The 15,064-nt window shown below is 39.7% G+C and overlaps 1 protein-coding gene across 1 annotated transcript in view; it reads left to right on the top strand.

The window, feature by feature from the left end:
- LOC104593914 (ATP-dependent Clp protease) overlaps window positions 1–15,064 on the top strand; it is a 45,117-nt gene that overhangs the window by 11,007 nt on the left and 19,046 nt on the right. The window contains exons 6-7 of the mRNA XM_010254007.3: window positions 7,810–7,884; window positions 7,980–8,057. Of these exons, the coding sequence (XP_010252309.1) occupies window positions 7,810–7,884; window positions 7,980–8,057 (153 nt within the window). The remainder of the gene's footprint in view (window positions 1–7,809; window positions 7,885–7,979; window positions 8,058–15,064) is intronic.

The following is a 15,064-nucleotide window of genomic DNA, read 5'->3' as shown; positions in this document are numbered from 1 at the left end:
AGAAGAGGAATTGAAGAATTATTGAGGAGGGAGATGCTGAATATTGTGTTGATCTAGGAATCCAAGATTCAAGTAGTATATAGGGAGTGGATATGGAATTTTTGATAGAGAGGAATACCAATTGGAGTTTTGTTCTTTCTTGGGGTACCTTAGGGGGCATAATAGCAATTTGGAAAGAAGAGGTGGTATAGTGCTTGTAAGAATTGGTGGGCAAAATTTCAGTTTCTACTAAATTGAGGAGTGTGTAGGATGGATTTGAATGGGTTCTCACGAATGTTTATGGGCCAAACTCTTAATAGAGAAAGGAAGAAGAAGTGGGAGAAGTTAAGAGGACATTAGGGGACTTTGGGAAGGACCATGATGCTTAGGGGTAGACTTTAATGCCATCAGATTTGTGGGTGAGTCAAATGGGGGTAGACAAAGGATTACTTTGAGCATGAGGAAATCCAATGCTTTTATTGAGGCCTTTGAGTTGAGAGAGATTCCATTGGGTCAATCTTCTATACCTGGTCAAACCTTCAATCTAATCCCATTTGTTCTAAGCTTGATAGGTTTCTAGTGTCACTTGATTGGGAAGAGCATTAGAAATGATTATTTGGGAGAACTCTACCTAGAATCATGTTAGATTATTGGCCCATTTGTTTGCTCCAAAGGTTTACTGGTGGTGGCCCAATACCTTTTAGGTTTGAGAACATGTGGCTCACTCACTTGGAATTTAAAGAGAAGGTCAAGTCTTGGTGGGATAGCTTAGATAAGATACCAAGCTGGGAGGGCCAAAAATTCCTAAAGAAGCTGCAACTAATGAAAAAGGAAATTAGAGATTGGTATAGGGTGAAATTTGGAAGATTGGAGGAGAAAAAATTGCTTTGATATCATAAATTGAGGAAATTGATAAGAAAGAATTGGAGGGTTCCTTAGTAGTTAATGATAAGGAGTTGAGATGGTCTTTGAAGAAGGAACTGGGGAAGACATTATTAAGAGAGGAAATAAGTTGGAAGCAAAAGTCCAGGGAGAATTGGATCAAGGAAGGAGATGGTAATGCAAGATTTATCCATGCTATTGCAAATTGTAGGAGAAAAAGCCTTATTACATCCTTAATGGTGGGGGAGAATGAGATTACAGACCAATGTGGAATTAGTAAGACATTCTTGGATCATGTTAGATAAATTTATAGAAGACCTCTAAATGACAAGTGGATAGTCGAAGGCATTGATTGGGAGGTCTTGGGGGAGAATCAAGTGGAGCTGTTGGAGAGAATATTTGAGGAGGAAATTATGGAAGCAATTTCAATGGATAGGTCAAAAGCTCTAGGGCCTGATGGTTTTACAATGGCCTTCTACCAAGATTGTTGGGACATAATAAAAGCTGACTTGCTCAGAGTTTTTAGTGAGTTTCATAGAAGAGGTGTCATTAGTCTGGGTATGAACTCCACCTTCATTGTATTGGTCCCAAAGAAGAGTAATGCTAACTAATCAGGGGATTTTAGACCTATCAGCCTAGTCATCGCTATCTACAGGGCAATTGCAAAGGTGTTATCTCTGAGACTTAAAGAAGGTGATTACCCCACTTTTTTCACAATTTCAAGGGGTTTTTATTAAAGATACACAAATAATTGATCAAATTCTGATTGCTAATGAACGTGTAGAGGCCCAAAAGAGGTTAAAGAGGACGGGAGTTGCAATCAAGTTGGATTTGGAGAAAGCCTATGATTTGGTGGATTGGAATTTCTTCATTAATATCATGAGAAGGTGTGGCTTTGGGGATTGTGGTGCAAATGGATTAGAGGATGCTTACAAACTAGTCATTACTCAGTTATTGTTAATGGGTCAGTGTCCGATTTCTTTGAGGGATTCCATGGACTTAGACAAGGCGACCCTTTCTTTCCCTTTCTTTTTTACTTTGGTGGCTGAAGTGCTAAGTAAGTTGATCTCAAGAGCAAATTGTTTGCACTTGTTCAAAGGTTGGTCAATTGGGAGAGATAGCATCTTGATTCCCATTTGTAGTTTGCAGATGATATCTTGGTTTTTTGTGATGGTAACTGTAGAGATGTGGTGGAAAAGCTAAAGTTGGTGGTGAAGCTTTTTGAGCGATGGTCCAATTTGAGGATTAACTGGTCTAAGAGTTTAATAGCTGGAATCAACATAGAAGAAGATGACTTGAGGGCTATGGCAAATTCTTTAGGTTGTGAGAGGGGGAGTGGCCTATGAAATACTTAGGGTTACCCTTAGGTGACAACCCTTGATCTGTTAGTTTTTGGACCCTACTGGCAGAGAGGGTGGAGAAGAGGTTAGCTGGGCGGAAGAGGAACTATATTTTACCAAGCGGGAGACTAACACTTATTAAGTCCACCCTTGCCAACCTCCCAGTGTACACATGTCAGTGTTTAGGATGCCTCAATAGGTAGTGAGGAAAGTTGAAAAAATCATGAGAGATTTTATTTGGGAGCTGGAGGAAAGAAAGACCATTTAGTAAGATGGGAGAAAGTGGTGAAATTAAAGGCAAAAGGGGGTTTGGGAATTTGTAATGTCGAGTTGAAAAATCTGGCTTTGCTTAGTAAATGTCTTTGGAGGTTCCCCAAAGAAAATGAGAGGTTATGGCACAAAGTTGTTGCAAGTATTTATGGCATGTCAAGCAACGGATGGGGTGCTGGTTATCTTCGTAGAGATACTCTGTCTGCTCCTTGGAATGCTATTCATGAGATTCTTCCTTCTTTCCTTAATCATGCCAGGTATGATTTGGCTTCAGGTCAAAAAGTTAGGTTTTGGGAGGATGTGTTGATTGGGGATTTCCCTCTGGGGGAGAGATTTCCTTTACTTTTTGCTCTTTCCAGTCTTTAGGGTAAATTGGTGTTTGATTTTTTTTGGCCAGCACTCTCTTCCTTCCTGGGAGAAGGTGGCTTGGATTCTAGGGTTTGGGGCCTTAATCCTGATGGTTTGTTCTCTTGCAAAACTTTCTTTAACTCCCTGGTAGCCACCTCCCCTTCTCCTTTCCTAGTCAAGGAAGTTTGGTGTTTTCCTAACTCCCAAAAATCAATGTTTTCTGTTGGGAAGTGTTTCGTGGCTGTATTAATACATTTGACTTGCTTCAAAGATAAAGACCAAACTGGTGTTTTCCCCCCCAGCTGGTGCTTCCTTTGTATGTTAAACGGTGAGACTGCTTTTCATTTCTTAATCTCCTATCCTTTTGTTAGCTTATCTGGAATTGGTTTTCTTTTCCTTTTGGATGCAGATGGTCTTCTTTTGGCAGTTTGGAAGGATTGTTTAGCCCTATTGTTTTTAGCTGTACTAAAAGGAGGGGCAGGATTTTGGGGAGATGTACTAGAGCAGTGGTGCTTTGGACTGTTTGGGAGGAAAGGAACTCAAGAATTTTTGAAGATAAAAGAAAGAAATAAGGAAGCTTTGGTAGAAGTCATAACTCTAAGAGTGGTACACTGGGCTAAAAGTCTGAAACTTTTCTCAGATTTTAAAGTTGAGGACTTCTTCAGGTCTTGGGGTGTAATTGCTGCCTCATTGCCCATAAAAACAGAAAATAGTTGATTGGTCACCCCTAAATTGTGTCTGGAAGAAACTGAATTTTGATGGAAGTTGTGTGGGCAATCTGGGCCGCTTAGGCATAGGAGGGGTCATTAGAGATGAGGAAGGAAATATCATAGTCTGAACAAGGTGATGTGGTTACATCAGAGCTATTGGCTGCAGTATATGGGGTTGAGAAGGTTTTGGTATTGATAGACTGCTCATTGAGGATGATTTGAGAACTGTTGTGAACTGGCTGATGGGGGAGGGGGTGTCATGGCATCTAATAATTGAACTCAAGCGATTTAATGGCTGTAAAATGACATGACAATTCCAAGTTGAATGGGTTAGGAGAACTGCCGACAGTCTGGAAGATGGTTTAGCTAAGCAAGGGGTACAATCAACTTCCTTGTATTGGGCTCAATTGTAATTCTTTGGATGGTTTCTAAAGCTAATTTTTTCTCTTTTCCCACAACCTCTTGTAATTATTTTCTCTATTTTTAATGAAATCATTTGTGTTGCTGATAAAAAAAGAATAAAAAACCCGGTAGGTAGCAAGAGTAAATTTTATCCAGGAAATCGTAGCCCCTGAGGAGGTGTAATTCCTCTTTCACGCCGCTAGCTTCTTGGCACACCTTTCTAACATTGGAATCCAAAAACTACTTTCTTTTGGGTTTGTACCTAATGGGAGGTCTAAATAAGTTAAGGTCCAACTAGGGGTAGAACACTCTAAGCAAGCAGCTATTAAGTCTAATTCCCCTTCAAATTGATTCCTGCAATCTTGCAATGCAGCTCTTCTCCAAATTTGTTTTTAAATTTGATAACAATTTTAAACTCTTAACAACAGCTTTCAAATTTCTCACCTTTGTAAGGTTGCACCCTTTGCAGAAAATTATTATATCATCTGCAAATTGAAGGTGGGTGACTGCAATGTTATTCCTTCCCACTCTCCAGCCTTTAAAATCCCCTTCCCGATCAGCTTTGCAGATTAACCTGTTGAACACATCAGCTATACAGGTAAAAAGGAAGGGTGAAAGGGTTCCCTTGTCTTAAGCCTCTACAAATAGGGAAGAAATCATTGACTGTCCCATTAACCAAAACGGAGTAGTGGCAAGATTGTAGGCAGCCAATTATCCACTCACACCACCTATTTCCAAGGCCATAGATTTTCAGAACTCGAATAAGGAAAGTTCAGTCTACCAAATTGTATGCCTTCTCCAAATCTTTACAGACAAAATCTTTACTCCTTGTCCTTCTCAAGGATAGGACCTGAAATACAAATCACTAGATTGATGGGCTTGAAATCCTTTGGGTGACTAGTATTGGGCCTTTTACGTATCAAAGCTAGGAATATGGTGTTGATCCCCAAGCTTACAACGTGGGCTATCTGAAAACTCAAAGAACACCTCACGTGAGTCATCCTTCACCACATCCCATCAATCTTGATAGAAAGCCATGGTAAAACTGTGCAGACCAGGGGCCTAGATCTATCCATTGAGAAAACTGCTTTCCTTATTTTTTCTTCTTCAAAGTTTTTCTCCTACCATCTAACTGTATCATTACCCAAATTTGGCGATTCCAGTCCTTCCATTCTTATCCTTTCATTGAACTGCCTTCTAAAAATAGACTTAAAATGGTCCACAAAAATCCTAGCTATCTCTTATTGATTAGTTAAGACTTCCCACCCACCTCTAGTTTGGCCACAAAATTTTTCCTTCTTCTTTCATTTGCTAATGCATGGAAAAACATAGTATTCCCATCCCCTCCTTGATCCATCTATATCTTGCCTTCTACCTCCAACTGATCTCATCCTTTTATAAAGCACTTCTTCCAATTCCTTCTTCAAGTTTCGCCTTACTTCTCTTTCTTCCTCATTAAGATTAGACTGATTCTCCTCATCCAATTCCTCAATTCGAGTCATAAGATTCAGCTTCCTTTCCTCTAATATTGTGAAATGATCCTTGTTCCATTCCTTAATCCTTAAGGTGCTCCCATCATTGCAGTACAATCGACTGTTGTTGACTATTAATAATAATGATTTTATCTACTATAGAATAGAGGAAAAAGGAGATGGTAGAATATCTATCTATTTACTTGGTATCCAAGAAAGATTCTTGATAGATAAATGTTGAGAGAAGTGGAGGATTATTTCAAGGATAATGGAGGTGTGGTGATCCTGGTATATGTTGGATCATTTGGCACAAGGGATTGCATGAGAAGTGAACTCAACTTAACTCATCTCAACTTAGTCTTGTCCTAACTATATGGGGTTGGCTATATGAATCCTTTCCGCCATTCTGCTCTATTCAGTGCCATATCCATTCTTTAATTATGTGCTCTCAAATCAATTCATGAGAACAAAGCTTTTATCATTTATATAGGGACTTACCAGTGCACGGCCTTCAAAATAGATCCATTGAGATGGGTGGGATATAGTCCCCATATTGGATTCCTAGATCTGCCAATTCTACAAGGTAGCCTCATGAGGGCTGTGCATTTTTATTTTGATCGGTAAAATATTTTATCAAGGGCCTGATTGGTAAATGATTCGATCCGATCCAAAGTCCGATCCATTTTGTTGGATTTGGATATCCCCATTTTGGATTTTCGGATCAGATTGGATCGGATAATAGGATCCAATTAAAAATTGGATCAAAGTCGGATTGCCCCCTATCCGATTTGAAAGGATCAAACCTGATATATATATATATATATATAGGATCGGATCAAATTTGGATATCTGACATCCTTGTCAGATTCGAATTCAAATCAATGTTTGTGAGATCCGGATCTTCGTATAGGATCAGACTTACAGTTTATAGTATTGAATCGGATTCAGATATACCCTGATTCAAATCCGATCCGATCTGTTTGCATCCCTATTTGGAAGGGCTGAAGCTTTTGTCAAGTTACTTTTGTTGAACTTCTTTGGAGGAGCCACTAAAACAAACTTTCTGGAAAAGCCATTTTTTGGCTGAAATACATCTAATTTAGGCTTTTCGAGTTCTTCACCAAACATTGCTTATAGGCTGCCTAGATGGGGCTCACCTTACTAAGCCAAAAGCCACTATGTGAAAGCCCTCCCAATGGGCACTAAAATTAAAAGAACATAGAAAAGTATGCAAAAGCTCCTCAATTGCATTTTCTTTTCTATTTCATGGTTTTTTCTTGAGGCTCGGGGTCCGCAATTATTTTCATTTTCATGTATGAATATACTCTTGGTCTTTTGCTGACACTGGGTGCAAGAATGTGATAGACATTATCACAAAACTTTCAATTGTGTTTTTGGAACATATCCTTTCATTAAATTAAAAGTTCAAAACTGACCTTTCATTTTTTCTTTTATAAATAAGGGAGAATTTTATTAAACTTTTTCAAGAGTACACTCAAAAACAGTTTGTTTTTTTTTTTGATAAGTGCACACTCAAAAAAAGTTAGCCTCAGCTAACCAATAAGGAACTTACAACATAACCAATAAGCAAACAGAACTCTATGAGTAAATCAACAGAAAAGAAGTTCAACCCGAACCCTTAAGTTTTCCCCCAAATAGTTTATAATGTAGCCCAGAAAAGGTGGTCTCTAAATGTGCCCTGTTTTGTAAGATGGTCTGCTATGTTGTTTACTGATCTATGAACCCACTGAATCTTTTTTTTTTTTGAAGATAAAAAAAGAAGAAAATTCATTAAATGGAGAAAGGCACAAGGTAATAGGTGCTGAGGCATCACCCAAAATACAAAACAAATGATAGAAACAAACAAAACTAACAGAGACTAACAGCCTTCAGATGCATATGCTTTCGATCCAATTAAGACAAGTTCAAGGAGTGAAACTTCAATTGCATGCCCCTTGTGAAACCACTTAGTTTTTTTAATTTCATTTCTGAACTCCCACAAGACTTCCTCTGAATACAGCAACCAACTTATCACAGTCTTCGATTCTCCATCAGTAGCAAGTTTTTCCAACCCCCAATTCCATAGCCTTTTGCATCCCATACATTGCTGCCATCAGTTATGCTCTCCTGGAGTCTCCAACCCCTATTGGTCCTGAGAACAAAGTACAGATCTCTCCTTTTTAGCTACTAAGGACCCCTCCTATACCTGAGAGTCCTGGGTTGCCAATGCTGCTGCCATCAAAATTTATTTTAATAAAATCTGGCTCCAGATGATATGAACTCCTCACTGTCTTTTGCTTCCTAGATGAGAACTCTTCATTTTTATCCTGGGTTGTTTATGCTGCTTACCTAGTTACTGTCAATAACTACTAATGCAGTTTCTTCTTCTCTTAAATATGGCTTCAGGTTGCTGAATTCAATGTGCAAGCAGCTCAGCAAGGAATTGTCTACATTGATGAAGTTGATAAGATCACTAAGAAGGTCATTTATTTTTCTTTCTTTATTCTTTTTGGAATATTGGTAGAATGCATTGATTTATGTATTGGCCACATACATCATTGTTAAGGTTTTTGCAGGCTGAGAGCTTAAACATTAGCAGAGATGTATCTGGTGAAGGTGTTCAACAGGCATTACTGAAAATGCTTGAAGGGACTGTGAGTTCATGAAACCTAAACTGCTGTCTTCATTTCAATTTTATTATTACTAAGAAAATTTCTATGTGAACTTTTGACAAGTAGTGCTGGTTATGGGGATTCTACTACTATTTTTTTTCTAGTAAGTTGTATCATTTTTTTTGTAGGTTAAATGAAAAGTACAAATAAAAGATAGATACTGGTTTTACATATTTTGATACCCAGTTTTGGAAAGATTCACAAAGAGGTTGGTAGGGCGGAAGAGAAATTACATATCACTAGGGGGTAGAATCACATTAATCAAGTCTACTTTGGTCAACCTATGGTGTGTGTTTCTTGTCCACTTTCAATCTACCTGTCAAGGTTGCAAATCAGATTGAAAAGCTTATGAGAGATTTTCTTTGGGAGCCAAGGGACTCAAAAAAGGACCATCTAGTGAAGTGGGAAGTAGTTTCCAAGAAAAGGGAACATGGGGGCTTAGGCATTGGTAATATCATATTAAGAAACTTAGCCTTGTTAGGGAAGTGGCTATGGAGATTTCTCTTTGAGCATGATAGTTTGTGGCATTTGGTGGTAGTAAGTATTCATGGAATGGTGGAAAATGGATGGTATGCTAGTATCGACCCTAGGGCTTCTCATTTCTCCCCTTGGAAAGTCATTGTTGGAGTCAGCCTTCCTTTCAACCTTTCATCAGATATGATGCTTGCTCAGATAACAAAATTCTGTTTTGGGGGGATATTTAAATTGGAAGCACTCTCCTTAAGAAAAATTCCGAGTTATGTATTCTCTTTCTTTAAATAAATTCAAGGTTTTTTCCTCCTTACGTGTGTCTAAGGGTTTTTTGGATCTAGGCCTGAAAAGAGGGTTGAGGGACTTAGAAGTGGCTTTTGGAGATGAGTTGTTCTCCCTTTTAAGTTTAGTTTTCCTAGATCAGTCTTGCCTAGATAATAGAATTTGGTAGGAGTCCTTCGGTTTCTTCTCTTGCTCTTTATTTTTCAATGCATTGCTTTAGTTTGCTATTGTGGTGTACTCCTGTTCCACCAACGGTTTCAGGCTTTCTTTTGGGAAGCGGTTCTCCAAAAGATCAATACTATGGACATGCTTAAAAGAAAAAAAAAAGCCAAATTGGTGCCTTTTCCCACATGTTTGTATCCTTTGTTTGAGTGGTGAGATTGCGAGATTCATCTATTAATCTCTTGTTCTTTTGTATCTTATATCTAGAATGGTTCTTCTCTCTCTTTGGATGTAGGTGGAATCCTCCCTTGTGTGTGGTGAACTTTTTTGACTCTAGCTTCTTCCAACAACCAAAGATGAGGGGTAGGGTGATGTGCAGAACAATAAGAGCAGTAGTCCTATGGTCGGTTTGGGAAGAAAGAAATAACAGGATTTTCCAAGGGCAAGAAAAATCCAAGGAAGCACTTTTTGAGGGCATTACCATCAAGATTATACATTGGTTGAAAGCTTTGCAGCTTTTCAAGAACTTCTCTTCTACTGACTTAATTAGAGGTTGTTTATAAACTTCTTCCTATGAATCTAATATAGGAAGGAATTTTCAACATCCAAATGATAAAGAGGCCAATCTCATGTAGTAACAACAGGTAAGAGAATGTGGATTGAATTTATTTTCGCCACTAGAGCAAAATGTTTCTATAGAGTTCAGTGTTTTAAAAGTGCAAGGCACAAAAAAAGTGCAAGGGCCATTTTGCACCCAAGGCACAAGGTGAGATGCATGCCTTTTTGAAGTAAGGCACAAAAATGCAAAAAATTCTAAAAAATGCTAAATATTAAAAATATTAAACACATTATTAATTAAAAGTATAAACTTAAGTTTTAAAATGAATGCTCTAAAAACCTATTATCTCAAATTAAAATACATAAACATAACATGTAATGCATATTTAAAATGAAAGTTTAAAAATAAAGTCAACCATAACATATAAAAAATATTCAAGCATGTAAACATATTTGCTACTGTTGCTCATTCATTCATTCATCCAAATGAAAGATAGTTTTAAAAGACACTTAAAGTTATTAAACCTTTTTTTTATAGGGATTGAGAATTTAAGACCTTGATATGGACTTGTTTGGGCTTGCCTTGAGGGGCTTGGTTGGGGATCCAGGGGCGGAGCCCCTAGAAAAAATGCATATATTTTCAAGAGGCGCGTGCCTGGGCTGAAGCACAAGGTGCATACCTAGGCACACCAGGCATGCGCCTTCTAAAAGTGCTAGGTTAGGACCTAGGCAAGGCACATACCCTAAAATGTGCCTCGCTTGTGCATGCCTTTGAAGGAATTTGAAGGAAAGAGTGTGGCTGAGTGGCTTGATTGGGTGAGGATCCCAAGTGAAATGAAGAACTAGGAGGGGAGATTTGAGCAAGAGGAAATTAGGGAGGCTATTTTCTCAATGGATAGATGCGAAGCACCAAAATCGGATGGTTTCATAATGGCCTTCTACCAAGATTATTGAGACATTTTGAAAGATCCATTGGGAGTGTTTGAGGAATTTTATGAAAGAAGAGTAATTAATCTTGGCCTTAATTCAACTTTCATTGCGTTGGTGCCAAAGAAAAGTGATGCAACAAATCCTCGTGAGTTTAGACCCATTATCTTGGTAAATAGTCTCTATAAAATTCTAGCTAAGGTCTTATCTTTGAGGATTATGATTGCTCTCCCTTTCATCATCTCTCCAAATCAGGGTGCTTTTGTAAGGGGTAGGGAAATCGCTGACCAAATCCTAATTTCTAATGAATGTGTGGAGGGTTTCAAAAGAGTTGGAAAGAAAAGCTTTGTTTGTAAATTGGATTTGAAGAAAGCTTATGACATGGTGGATTTGTCCTTTTTGTTAGAAGTTTTGAGGAGTTTTGGATTTGGGGAAAGATGGTGTAAATGGATAAGAGGATGTGTTAAGACTTGTTATTACTCCTTGTGAATGAAACTGTGGTGGATTTCTTCATGGCCTTAAGAGGGATTAGACAAAGAGATTCCTTATCTCCTTTTCTATTCACTCTAATCGTTGAGGTCCTTGGAATGCTTACGTCTAGGGTAGACTCACAAGAGTTGTTGAGGGACTTGAAGGTTGGTTATGGCAGTGTTCCAATTACACACTTACAATTTGCAGATGATACTTTGCTTTTTTTGTGAAGGAGGAAATAGAAATTGGGTTAGGAATCTTAAGTCGACAGTATATCAGTTTGAGTTAATTTCCAACCTTCAGATGAATTTTGATAAAGGTTATATTGTGGGTGTTAATATGGAAGAAGGAGAGATGCTGGAGTATGCAAATATTTTGGGTTGTGAGGTGTCATAATGGCCGCCAAAGTATTTAAGGGCTTACTTTGCGGAATAATTCAAAAAAGAGCAAATTTTGGGATCTTGTAGTAAAAAGACTTGTCAAGAGACTTTCATCTTGGAAGAAAAGCTATTTGTCTTTAGGGGGAAGATCACACTAATAAAAGCTATGTTGGCCAATTTTCCTATGTATTTTATGTCTGATTTTAAGATTCTGATGAGTGAGTAGAAAATTGGAAAAGTTGATGAGGGACTTCTTGTGGGAACCAAGGGAGGAGAAAAAGGACCGTAGAGTTAGTTGGGAAATGGTGAGTAGATGCAAGAAGTTTGGTGGGTTAGGTCTAGGAAATTTACAAAAAAGGAATGTGGCTTTGCTAGGAAAGTGGCTTTGGAGGCTACTTGTGGATAAGGACAAGCTTTGGGCTGAGATAGTGATTGGCATTCATGGGCTTGTAGCTAACAGTTGGGATGTTGGAATACTGACAGGGCTACTAGAGTCTCTCCTTGGAAGGCCATCCATGTTATCCTCCTATCTTTCCTACCTTTTGTTAAGTATGACCTATATTCTGATAACCTTATAAAATTTTTGGAACTGGTTTGGGTGGCTATTCTCTCTTTGAAAGATATAAAGATAAACCTGTGTTCTCTTTCTTGTTCCCATCAAGCTCAAGAAATGGTTTTGATTGGGATTTGGGTTTGAGGAGGGGTGGGAGGGGTGTGAGGGTTTCTAAAATTGGTGAATTTTTGACTTTCTTCATATCCTTAATGGGGTTTACTTGGATTCCTCGAAACTTTACAGTCGTATTTGGACCCTATCCTCCTTTGGTGCCTTTTCTTGTGCTTCTTCTCCAAGGCCCTCATTCAACCTTTTGACTCTTTGGCGGTACCATTTCTGTAAAGGAGGTTTGGGGTAATCCTATCCCTCCAAGAGTAGGAGGTTTTTGTTGTGAAGTCTTCCTGGAAAGAATGAATACTTGCGATTTACCCCAAAGGAAAAGAATTAATTGGTGCTTATTCTCACATTGGTGTGCTATGTGTAAGGCTAATGAAGAAACTTGCTTTCACTTATTAATCTCCTGTCCTTTTGTAGCTAACCCATTTGCTGACCTCCTTTCCCATTGAACGATAATTGTCATATCTCCTGGACCATTTGAAGATTGCCCCTGCTTCCCTTGCTAAGCAGAAAGTTTCCCTCATTTGTTGTCTTTTGTTTGCATCCAGCCTAATAGTAACTTAGAATCTCCTTCATCCTCAAAGTTTTGCAGTCCCCATTGCTTAGCCAGCCTCAAGCCTTGAAGTAAAGCCAGTACTAAAGCTTTTAGCGAGTTACCCACACCTATTGGTCCAGAATATAGTGCAATCAGTCTCCCCTCCCTATCGTTGAAAGCTCCCCCAACTCTAGAGAAGAGTGGCATCCAGCCTCTAAGAAAGTATGAATGTCCTCAACCGAGTAATCTTGGAATATCTCAAGTGTTTTCAACTAGTGTATAATCTTAATAGTTATGCTGTCAATCACTTATTCTGTGGATCTTTCAATTCCTTGAAAGGTTTTGTTATTTCTTTCTTCCCAAATAGACCAGAGGATAGCAGTAGCAAAAATCCCTTATTGTAGTAAACCAGTCCCAAGAATACCTCTCCCAATCCTCCCAACTGCTGTAATTTGCATCAGAAAACCTACACCAAGTGACCAAACCAACTCTGAAACCTCTACTAGGAACCACCATGTCTGCTGCAATTTGTTATGGTTTTACAGAAGAAAACTAACCCTCCAACTGCTGCAATTTTCTGCAGAAAACCAGAAACCAACATAAAACTTACCCAAAAATCACTCCCTTTAAACCCTCTGTCTTCTGAAATTTACAGCAGTAAACAACCAAACCACATAGTCTTGGAGATGATTATGGAGGGTGAGAGAGGTTTCAGAGCAGTAGGAAGATGGAGGTCTGAGGTATCGATCGAAGCCAAGACGTTCAAGTTCGAAGAGGAAAGGACCAAAGGCAAGGTTGTACTGAAAATCAGAGAGAATAACAGGGTGACAGTGTTGGTGTCAAAAGAGGTTATAGCATGGATGAAAGGTTTCGTAGATGGGGCTATCAACTCTGGTAAGGTGAATGGTTGGAAAAACTCCATGTCAGTTCCAGGCAAGAGATATGCAACAGAACTGAATAGAAACGAGAAGGGGTGGTTTGTCACTGTGGTGGAGTTTTTTGGAACAAATGGAAAACAAATGCTTTGTGTGCCGGAAGGGAGATTGCAGAAAGGGTGGATGGCTTTTGTGCAGGTGCTGCAGTCTTACCTTGTAGCTCGGAAGAGAAGGGAGTGGATGGAGGGAAGGCAACTGGCCAAAAGCTTGAAGACCAGAGTCAAAAAACTCAGGAGGAGGCAGCATCGATTGGTACCTCTGGAAGTGTAGAAGTGCAAGGCCATTTGAGTCCTGAAATGGTGGTTGCTTGCTCTTCTATTCATCGAAGAATATTGGTAGGAGTGGGGAAGGAGGAATGGAAGAAAAGAATGGTGTTAGTGGCTGATAAAGGGGTGACAGGTTGGAAGAAGGTTCTGAGTACAGTTGCAGGAGAGATAGGTGCTGGGAATGAAGCAATGCTGTTTCCTTTTGCGGAGACGAAAGCTATGCTTGATGTAGGCAACCAGGAACTAAGCTTCAAAGCAGTTGTGGTGGATGGAGGTCTGATACAGGTTCAGAACTGGAGCCCAATCTGCAATGAAGTCGAAGTTCAAGATGGGTGTGTTTGGCTGAAGCTAATAGGCCTTCCATTTCACCTATGGCGGGACCCTGTTCTTGAGTATATAGTGCAGAGCCTGGGAGGTGTTTTAGTGAAGGCTGATAGACGTAACCTGAGTGCAGTGGAGTTACAGGTTGCTGGTGTTAGACACGAGAACTTGCTGAGGTTCTTTGATATTTGTTCGGATGAAGCCTGGTACAAGGTGTGGGTGGCTTCAGAAGTCGAACGGTTGTGGTGGGAAGGAGGTCCTAAGGTTGAAGATGATGAGATGGCAGGGTGGTGGACACATGGAGGGAAGAAGGAGGGCGGTGAAAAGGTGGAGCAGATGAAGGTTAAATCTGGGGTTATTGTGTCGGCTGGGGAAAGCCAAACGGTAGGCAACCTATTTAAGGAAATTAATTCAAATGGGTTTGAATTAAACAAAATTAGGGCGGACTCTTCATCTTATGCTGACATGACAGAGAAGCAGATTGCTTCTGGGAGCAAAATGGCTTGGTCCGAGCCGGTGAAGGTGGTGGGTGGGTCAGGCGGGCTGAAGTTTAAACTGGGACAAATTTGGAAGGAGTCACGTGACAACTTAAAAAGTCACGTGGGTGGGTTGGAAAGTGAACTGGGCCACTCATTTAAGGGCCCACGTGACAACTTAAGTGGCCATGCGGGCGGGTCGAGCGGGCCTAATACCGAACACAGGTCTTTTTCGAATGACCCACGTGATAACTTAAGTTGTCACGTGGGTTGGGGTAAGGAGACACAACATAGACCATTACTAGACAGTGAAATTGGTCTATCTTCGTCCCAAATGGCGAGAATGGATGGGGGACGTCCGCAACAACAGAAGTTGGAGAAGGGGAACTTTCAATGGGTCCCCCGCCGGAACTGAGGAGGTTAGCTCCCTACAACGCTCCTTAGACAGGCCGAATCCAAGATATGCAAGGGAAAGAGCAGAAGAGAGGGAAGAGGCGGATGAAGGCTGGGCGTAATGCAGTGAGGAAGATGAAGA

This window comes from Nelumbo nucifera, chromosome 5 (genome assembly GCF_055504915.1).
Source record: "Nelumbo nucifera cultivar China Antique chromosome 5, China Antique-T2T, whole genome shotgun sequence".
NCBI lineage: Eukaryota > Viridiplantae > Streptophyta > Magnoliopsida > Proteales > Nelumbonaceae > Nelumbo > Nelumbo nucifera.
The sequence above is the reverse complement of the archived record's forward strand: the minus strand, read 5'-3'. Positions and strand labels throughout refer to the sequence as shown.